Here is a 9167-nt window from a genome sequence, read left to right on the forward strand (position 1 = left end):
CCAGTGTCTTATATCTTTCATAAAGACAGAAGAAGAGAAAAAGAATCAGGAGTTTGATGAATATAGGTTAGGTTAGCTTAGGTTACGTAAAGAAAAAAGATAAAAAACTGCTCTATGGGGATGTAAAAAAAAAAAAAAAAAATCTGTCTAGAGTATGTCCCATCTGATTTAAAGCAGCAATCACATGACCTCTAAAAGTCCTTAGCAACCCTGGTATTTTCTGCTTTTGTTCTCCTTAAATCAAATTGCCTACACTGTTGTGGATGTTTGGCATGGCTTGGAGAACTTCATGAAGATAAGGCTTCTCTTCCTTGAATTAAGGATTTGGTTCAAAAGCCATAATCCTTCTCTGTGACAAGCACACAGACGAAAGGGGGCATTGTTTGAGTTCAACTTAATTGCTTGTTTCCTGTCCCCTTATCACCGTAGTCAAGCCACTTACCCTCACGAAGCTTCATTTTCATCTTCCAGAGGTTATATAGGAGTGCATATAAAGCAAGGTTTGGAGGTTTTAAGATAAAGTATATAGGCCCAGCCTCTGTGGCATGGTTGGTGCAGTTCTGGAAGCCACAAGGCCAACTGCTGGTTCAGCTCCTTGGCCACATTGGCCTGAAACACACACACCCACGTCCAAGATCCTGATGAGCCAGAGGCTGAGGGAAGGGGACTATAGCATGACCAGCTCCGAGTCTCTCTCTTTCTTGCGTGCACACACAGTCTCCCTATCATGAATAAATAAACTTTATAAAATATGAAGTACATAAACTTAGCACATAAGAAGTTGAATATAGTTAAGTTTATTACACTATTTGCCAAGGCCAAATAGTAGGTGCTGAGGTACAGAGCTGAACCTGGTCTTGGTCACTTCATGAGCGTTTCACAGGGTAAAAAGGGAGGGCTTTTCCTGGGAGCCTGTCACAGGCCTCCTCTGAGACCTGGGATGAGGCAGGAGAGTCAAGTACAGTTGTTAGGCAAGCGTGGTAAAGCATACTAGATTTCCTAATGCCAAACAGCCAGGAGGTCAAAGAGCATGTGTCAATGTAAGCAAATGTGGACTTACGACCTCAGGTCATGGACACTGACAAGACAACATGGAGATACTAGTGGATTGCCAGCAGGCTTACAGACCAGTGCAGAAGAGCCCAGGCTCACTGGCCATGTGTGACACACACCCCCACGCAGAAACACTGCTCGCTGATTAGGTGCATTTGCTCATTCAGCGGGTAGCAAGATTCCCAGAGAGAGGAAACCACACAGCCCTAAGTCAAGCTCTCTCTGCTTCCCTCCACCTCCATCCCAGCTCCTGGACCTCTAAGGTCTACATGCAGCAGCTACCTCCATTGGCGTGGTTCTCCTCTCTCACATCTCCTGTTTGGCCACCTTGAGCAAAAGGTCAGGGAGACTTCTGCTGGCTCGCTGCCACTGTGCTGGTTGCCTCATCCCACCATGGTGGGGTTTCAGGCTCTTCCTCTTCCCCTGAGTGGCAGGGGGCTGCACTCTGGCTTTCTTTTTTGAACCAGGCCCTCGCACAGTTTTCCTGCTGCCTGTGGGAGAAGCCGGCTTCCTGGAGGGGCCTTTCCGAGACAGGGCCCGATCTGGACTGGAAGCTGAGGTCACATTCAATAATTTTCCAGCAGCTTTCTCTGCCTGCTCCTTTAGCAAGTCCAAGACTGTCTCTGAAAAATAATAAACATTTCTTTAGTGAGAAATTTAAGTCCTGAAAAGTAGCTAGAAGGGTAACACCACCAGGAAGTCTATAACTGTATGAAGGTTTTACAGTATAAACTTTTAATATTTTTTAATTCCCTTATCTGGCTTTGAACAAAATGTTTTTTGCATTTTTAATGAAGTCACTCGGGTGATGGATGGCTCTGGAATAGTTTCCTTAAGATAGCTTCCCTCGGGACCAGCAGTTAGCATAATGGCTATATCGCTGGACTCCCACGTAGTTGACCACAGTTCGCGTCCTGGACCTGGTGCCTTAACACTCACGCCGGATGTGTGTGCGTGCATGCCCAAGATCCCGAGAGGAAAATGGAGGAGAAGGGATTGAGGCATGGCCATCCCCCCTGGGGGGTGATTTCTCACTCTCTGTTTCTCTGTCTCTCTCAGTCTGTCTGGCAAGCGCATGCACCCTATAGCAAAAGCCTCTCCAAAAAGAAATAAAGATAGCCTCCCTCCTCTGTAAGTCTTCCCGGACTCCCATCGTACCCTGCTGAAGAAGAATTCCTCACTTTAGGGGCCCTCTCAGTACCCTGGACTTCCATGCCAGAACCTCTATGTTCTATGAGGGAACTTCAAAAAGTTGGGAACCAGCAGTGAGCATAATGGCTATGTCGCTGGACTCCCACGTAGTCGACCGCGGTTCGTGTCCCGGACCCGGTGGCTTAAAACTCACGCCGGGCGCGTGTGCGTGCATGCCCAAGATCCCGAGAGGAGAATGGAGGAGAAGGGATTGTGGCGTGACCATCCCCCCTGGGGGGTGATTTCTCGCTTTCTGTCTCTATGTCTCTCTCTGTCTGTCTGGCGAGCGCACGCGCCCTACAGTGAAAATCTCTCCAAAAAGAAAAAAAAAAAAAAAAAGGTCATGAAAAAATAGAATTAAAATGTTATTATGGTGCAAAAAGAAAAATTCAAAACCCATGTATAGCTTTTTCAAAGTATACATTTCCCATGGACTTTCAGAAGTGCCTACATATTTATTTCTTTATTTTTCTGCACTGCCCACATCCCCCTCCATCGGACTCTGAACTGCTGGTTCGAGGTTTTAAGGGTTCACTGCTGTATCCCGGAGGCTTAGCACAGAGCCCGCCATGAGGTAAATGTAAATGAACGATGCCAAGAGACTGAACACATGGAAGACTGAATGAGGGAAGGAGTGACTAGAGGACAACGGGTCATAGTAGAAGCACTCTGTTCTACAGAGGAGAGGTACAGACTAAGCCACAAGGAACAATCCTCCTTTTAATGGAGAAACTAGGACCACCCACCCGGGACGGCAGTGTGTGTGCTGGAGGTATCCACCTGCACCTGGACACAAAAGCCCGAGCTTAAGACTCAAAGCTGGACTCACTGGCGAGCGGCCTGAACCGGATCCTCTTACTCCTGGTTTTCACCGGCACTGGTTTGTATTTGCACTTCCCTGGGGGTGCTCGCCTAAAAACACAGACAAAGAGGGTAAGGACACAGAACTCTGAAGATGCAGCCAGGAAATGAAGGTCACCTGAAAGCAAACATCTGTGAAAAGCGGTCTCAACTCTCACTTTATCCGTGGGGATGGGATTGACGTACAATACTAGCAATTTTCGTGGGCTCAGACAGAGAGGAGGAAGGGCGTGGGCTTTACAAGGCACCACGGGCACTTCAGAGACAGTACTGTGAGAGGGTTAGGAGACGGGGCCTGGAGACAGATGGATCTGGGTTCAAATCCTCGAGAACAGGCACAGGTAAATCTTGCTAAGTCTCAATTTCACATCTATCAAATGCAGAAAACAATATTGGGTCTCTGAAAAAGTCATGACATGTTTTTCTATGCAAAAATGTATTATGACCTTTTTCCAATGACCCAACAGTATCCCATCTTGCAGATAGTGAAGAGTAAGTGAAACCTCTGTACCCAGCACACCGCAACTGATTCATAAAGAACTGAAGTAGGCTAGAGGGACTCAGACATTTTGAAATTAAGAAAGGCCTCTAACAAGACAATCTGAGGAAATGCTGAGTCATGGCGGGATCTGTTTGAGGAACGGTCAGATGAGAAACCAGGAATGGGGATTTGAAGGAATCAGGATAATTACTCGGGAGACAACGATTGAGTGGATTGAGCGTAGTAAGGAATGATTCACACATGTTTGGATCTTCTATCTGTAAATACTAAGAACCTGCTGCGCTTTGCAACAGTTTAATGGTTCTTGCTGTCCTCCTCCATGTAACTGTTATAGAAATAATTTCTCCAGCCCCTGCCTCTCATTTCATCGACCATGAAAAGCAGCAGCCAGACTTAGTTTGTCTAGAAATAAAATGAAATTTAACACACACACACACACGGAACAAAACCCAGCACATAGGAAATGCTCAGAAGATAATGAGGACAATGATAATTTTTTTTTTTTTTTTTGGAGAGGTTTTTGCTATAGGGTACGTGCACTTGCCAGAAAGACAAAGAGAGACGGAGAGACAGAAAGCGAGAAATCACCCCCCAGCGGGGATGGCCACGCCGCAATCCCTTCTCCTCCATTCTCCTCTCAGGATCTTGGGCACGCACACACATGTGCCCGGCGTGAGTTTAAGCCACTGGGTCTGGGACTCAAACCGCAGTTGACTACATGGGAGTCCAGCGACATAGCCATTATGCTAACTGCTGGTCCCAATGACAATAATAATTCTGCTGCTGCTTCTGATTGTGGTGTTGCTGCTGGTGGTAACCTTTCAAGATAATTCCTTCAGGAACTCAAGGCACAGCCCTTAAGTAATGCCAGCCTCTCTGCCTGGTAGCACATTTGTTCTCAAACTGCTTGTGTCCTGGGTACATCTAGACTAAGGGGGACCTTGGATACTCGGGGTATTCCTACTGCACCGAGCAGGGCTGAACCTTCTCAACCAGTCCCCACAGCCCTCTCTGCCTCCCTCTGACTCTGCCTCTTACTGCCTTCATCCCCACCCCAGTGGAAAAACAGGAAAACACCAGGGTAGTTCTTAGGCACTAAATAATTTGTAAACATTAACTCATTGGCTCTTCCTAACAACCCTGTGAGGTCGGCCCTATTATCATCCCATTTTACAGAGGGGGAACTAAGAAACATGAAGTCTCAGAAACAGGCCCAAAGTCACAGAGTTAGTCAGTGGCAGAGCCAAGATTCAGACCCACGCTCCACGGTTCATTTTCTCCATCACCGTATTTAGCTTCTTCTAAAGGTAGGGCATGAGAAAGACAGGAAGGGAGAAACAACACAGAAATTAACCGGCTGCGCCTCAGCGTGCCTGGTGTGGCACCTTTCATGCAGATGGTCTGGATAAGTATGAAAAGGGAACCCGGTTCACTGCTCCAGAAGCTTGAAGAAGTCTGTATAATTCTGTAATTATCGCTGAAGCTCGTGGGCAGTGATCTGAGTGCCCATGCTGAGCCCCTGAGGCAGCAGAACCTTGGGTGAGGCATTTGACTTGCCTAGGCGGCCCAGGAGAGCCTGCTGCACAGCGCCAAGCCAGTGCCTGCTGCACTCAGGACTTAGCAGGTGTCAACGCGAGGAAAATGTGAAGGAGGAAGGTCGGCTTCGGTGTAAGAAAAGCTCTACAGCTGCTTCCTATGTGGCCTCTCTTTCCCCTGCTCTGTGAAAGGGGGCAGTTAAACGACTCCCCCTGCCTCCGCCAAATCAGGAAATTGCCAAAGAAAATAAAAAATAGATTCCCATAGGATGCCTGTGGGTAGACAGAGCAAAAATCCCCACCCAGGCATTGTTAACCATCTAAAGCTCCTTAAAGACCTCGATCCATCATAGCTTCTGTGTAGCCCTAAGCCCAGGAGATAAGACAGAAGTAGACCCAGTGGTAGAGACAGCCCAGTTCCAAACTCTCCCCTTGGGAACTCAGGCTCCACTCTCAGCAGAGCACCCCAGGCACAGCCTCAGGGGCTGAGCCTCTTCCAAGAATTCTAAGAACTCATAGACCAAGAATCCTGTTACAAAACAAGCCTAGCTGGCCCTGGCCCCTGAGCCCTGACCAGTGGCAAGACCTGTTTGCCTAGTGTCTACTGATTAGCAACACAGACACAGTGGAATAAGCCCCCCAGGGAAGTTTTCCTCTGTAGGTCTATTTGTAAGCTAATTAATTCAGGGGGAGACTTTCTTGCTTTGGGCAAAAACCCTGAGATGAATCCAGTGCACCACCCAGACTCTTCAAGGTGATACACTACATCAGCTTCCCAGGGCAGAGGCTGACCATAGCCTCAACAGCTTCACAGATAGGAAGTTATTCTAAGGCTTTTGACTGCTCTGTTGGAGGTCAGTTAGCCTCTGAGAGAGGTAGGCAAAGAAGCAGAAGAAACAGCATATCTCCAAGTGTAAAGGATCCTGCCACTGAATTCCAGAAAAGGTCAAGTGGGATGCTGAGAAACCTTGTTGAAGGTATCTGCCAAAGACCCTCGAAACTAATCAAGCCCAAGAAACAGGGTAGCAATATTTACTCAAGTCTTTAGAGGGATACACCCCATATTAGATCATCTCAGATGAATTTCCTACCAACATATTTTTAGAAATAGGGACCAGCAGTTGGTGTAATGGCTATGTTACTGGACTCCTATGTAGTCGATTATGGTTCGAGTCCTGGACCCAGTGGCTTAAACTCACACCAGGTACATGTGTGTGCGTGCCCAAGATCCCGAGAGGAAAATGGAGGAAAAGAAATTGCAGCATGGCCATTCCCCCTGGAGGGTGATTTCTCACTTCCTGTCTCTCTGTCTTTCTGGCAAGCACATGCACCGTATAGCAAAAACCTCTCCAAAAAGAAAGAAAGAAAGAGAGAGAGAGAGGAACCACAGGCCTAGACTAGTCAATCTGAGAAGATTCAATATTCTCATCTCCAACTGCAAAGAGACCACTTCCCAAACATTGCATAATTCCTATAGATACATTATTCTATGCATTTGTTTGCCCAAACTGCTTTTCACTGAAGCACACATTTTTTTCATTAATAGTGTTTGGTAACTTGGAGAGAATGAAGACTGTCTTTATAATCTACTCTAGAGATAAGGACTCGTAAAAAGGCACCTGAGGACCAGCAACTGAAGCCTGCAGCTGAGACACCATGCTTCACAGTCTGGGACTACATGGAAGGTCCAAGTTCCATTCCTGGTCCAACCTAAAGGCTGAACACAGTGGTGTATACCTGTAATCCCAGCCATGGGGGAGGCTGAGGCAGGAAGATCTTATGCTTGGGGCTGGCCTGGGCAACACAGAGAGACCCCCTATTTGAAAGTACCAGACCTGGTAGCTTATACCTGTAGTCCCAGCTATTCAGAGGCTGAGGCAGGAGGCTCCCAACACAGTGAGACACCACTTTAAAAAACAACAAAATGCACCTGAGAAGAAAATGACATCAAATCTTACCTTGAGGGGTCTACAAATTTGTAAATAGATCCATGTGGTGCATAGGCACTTGGGTAAGAGGTGGCCAGGAAATATAGCTCTCCTAAGGAAACAGGAAGAGGTGGGCAACAAAAAGACATCAGGCAGGCCAGACGCATAGAACAATCAAAATGAGGGCATGGACCTAAAACACAGTGAATCCCATAAGTGGGACCCCAAAATCCAGCGTGGCAGCCAGGCTGTCAGGGTACTGTGAGCTCCCTGGCAAGAAAGTCCCATTTTTGAACCCCTAAATACCAGCTCAAAGTGTGGCCTAGCAGATGTGATTTTATGAGTGTGTGTGTTAAACAAAACAGGCTTACTATCTTTTTGCCCTTGGAAACTTTAATAAATCTCTATCTTTCTCTCTACTGATAGACATTTTCTGTGAAACCTTGGGAACAGGCAGTCTACAGGCCGAGGACCATTTGTTAATCGCTTTATTTTGCCCTTGTTGAAGTCCTTTTGTTTCCTCTCAGCCCCTTTCTGTCATTTTCCTCCCTCATTCAGTTCTTGGGATCATTTCCCTGCGACCTTCCCACTCTTCAGCCTCTCTTCTCTGTCTTCTCCACACCCCACAGAATCCCCTGTACTCACTGTCTCCTCTATTTCTTTCAGAAAGACCCTGGCTCTTTCCCATTTCTTTCTAATGAACTCCAGAAAACGCTCCTAATGGCATCTTGCTTTATATTAGGTTGTCAGAAAAGTCATGACACATTTTTCTGTTTTTCTACACAAAAATGTATCATGGCTTTTCTGATGACCCAATAGTTATCTGCAAGGCACAGTGTAATATACACAGGGTTATGAGCCCCAACTTGACAGATAGATAAATCTGATAACACTTTTATCAGATGTAGCTATGTTGTCTTGGGTGAGCATTTAACCTGTATAACTCTTAAGAAATGTATTCATTTGTGAAATGGGGATCTTAATGCCTCCAGTGATTGTTAGATATTCAGTTAGGAAGTACTCAATAATCAGTAGTTACTAGTTTGTTTGTTTGTGTGTTTGTTTTAGAGATATTTTTACTATAGGGTAGGTGCACTCAAAGAGACAAAGAGACAGAGAGTGAAAAGTCAACCCCGCTCTCCTGAGGGAAGATAGCTATACTACAGTGCCTTCTCCTCCATTCTCCTCTCAAGATTTTGGGTATGCATACACACGCACCAGGCATGAGTTTTAAGCACCTGGGTTTGGGACTAGAATCGCAGTCGACTATGTGGGAGTCCAGCAACGTAACCATTGTGCCATCTGCTGATCTCCAGTAGTTACTATTGATAATACATTCTTGTCTCTCTGTTCCTTGGTGCTATGTCCTAAACAACTTTGTGAAACTGGCACAATGTTTATGCAATGGCAATAAATTAAATTCACTTGCTGCTGTGTGCCTTGGGTTGAGTACACCTGTTGTATTCATGACTCAATTTTAAGAAAGGAAATATCTGTGAAGTTGCAAATCTGAAAAGAGCTTTTTTAAAAACAATTATTTTATTTTAACTTTATTTTTAATTTGACCAGAGAGAGAGAGAGTGAAAGAAAGAGAGAAAGTGAGAAAGCAAGTCACCAGGTCCAGGATTCAAACCAAGGCCAGCCACGGGGGAGTCCAGCACCCTTAACCACCACGCTACCTGCTGGCCCCGAAAAGTGAGAGCTTTACACAGCCTTGGGTTATCTAAACTACAGCTTTCTTTCTCAAATTTGTGGAACACAGTGACCAATTTTTGCCTTGTGCAGACTGTGAGGCTCATGGTCTTAGCAGATCCCCCTATGCAGAGTGACAGCTGCCTGAAACTACGGTTTTGTGTCCTGACAAACTATGTGCACAATCTTTCCAAGTCAGGCACCCAAGGAGTTAGGAAACGCCTTACCCTAGAGTCAGTTTGCCTGTCTGACTGGAAACTCCAGGCACCATTCAAAGTGATTCTGCCACTAGATAAATGAGGTGTCTATCAACAGTTGGTGTGTACACAGGTGGCTCTCAGGCAGGGGCTCCTCCAAATCATGCCTGGTCTAAGAGGAGAATAGAAAACCCTGCTTGGCTAAATG

General features: G+C 46.2%; 1 protein-coding gene across 1 annotated transcript in view; it reads right to left on the bottom strand.

Annotated features, from left to right (window-relative positions):
• Window positions 1-834: 834 nt before the first annotated feature.
• Window positions 835-9167, bottom strand: part of HHIPL2 (HHIP like 2) — a 30152-nt gene continuing 21819 nt past the window's right edge. The window contains exons 7-9 of the mRNA XM_006170188.3: window positions 7101-7182; window positions 3074-3156; window positions 835-1676 (exon numbers count right to left, since the gene is read on the bottom strand). Of these exons, the coding sequence (XP_006170250.1) occupies window positions 1360-1676; window positions 3074-3156; window positions 7101-7182 (482 nt within the window). The 3' untranslated portion in view covers window positions 835-1359. The remainder of the gene's footprint in view (window positions 1677-3073; window positions 3157-7100; window positions 7183-9167) is intronic.

The sequence above is a fragment of the Tupaia chinensis genome, unplaced genomic scaffold (assembly GCF_000334495.1).
Source record: "Tupaia chinensis unplaced genomic scaffold, TupChi_1.0 Scaffold148108_1, whole genome shotgun sequence".
Taxonomy (NCBI): domain Eukaryota; kingdom Metazoa; phylum Chordata; class Mammalia; order Scandentia; family Tupaiidae; genus Tupaia; species Tupaia belangeri.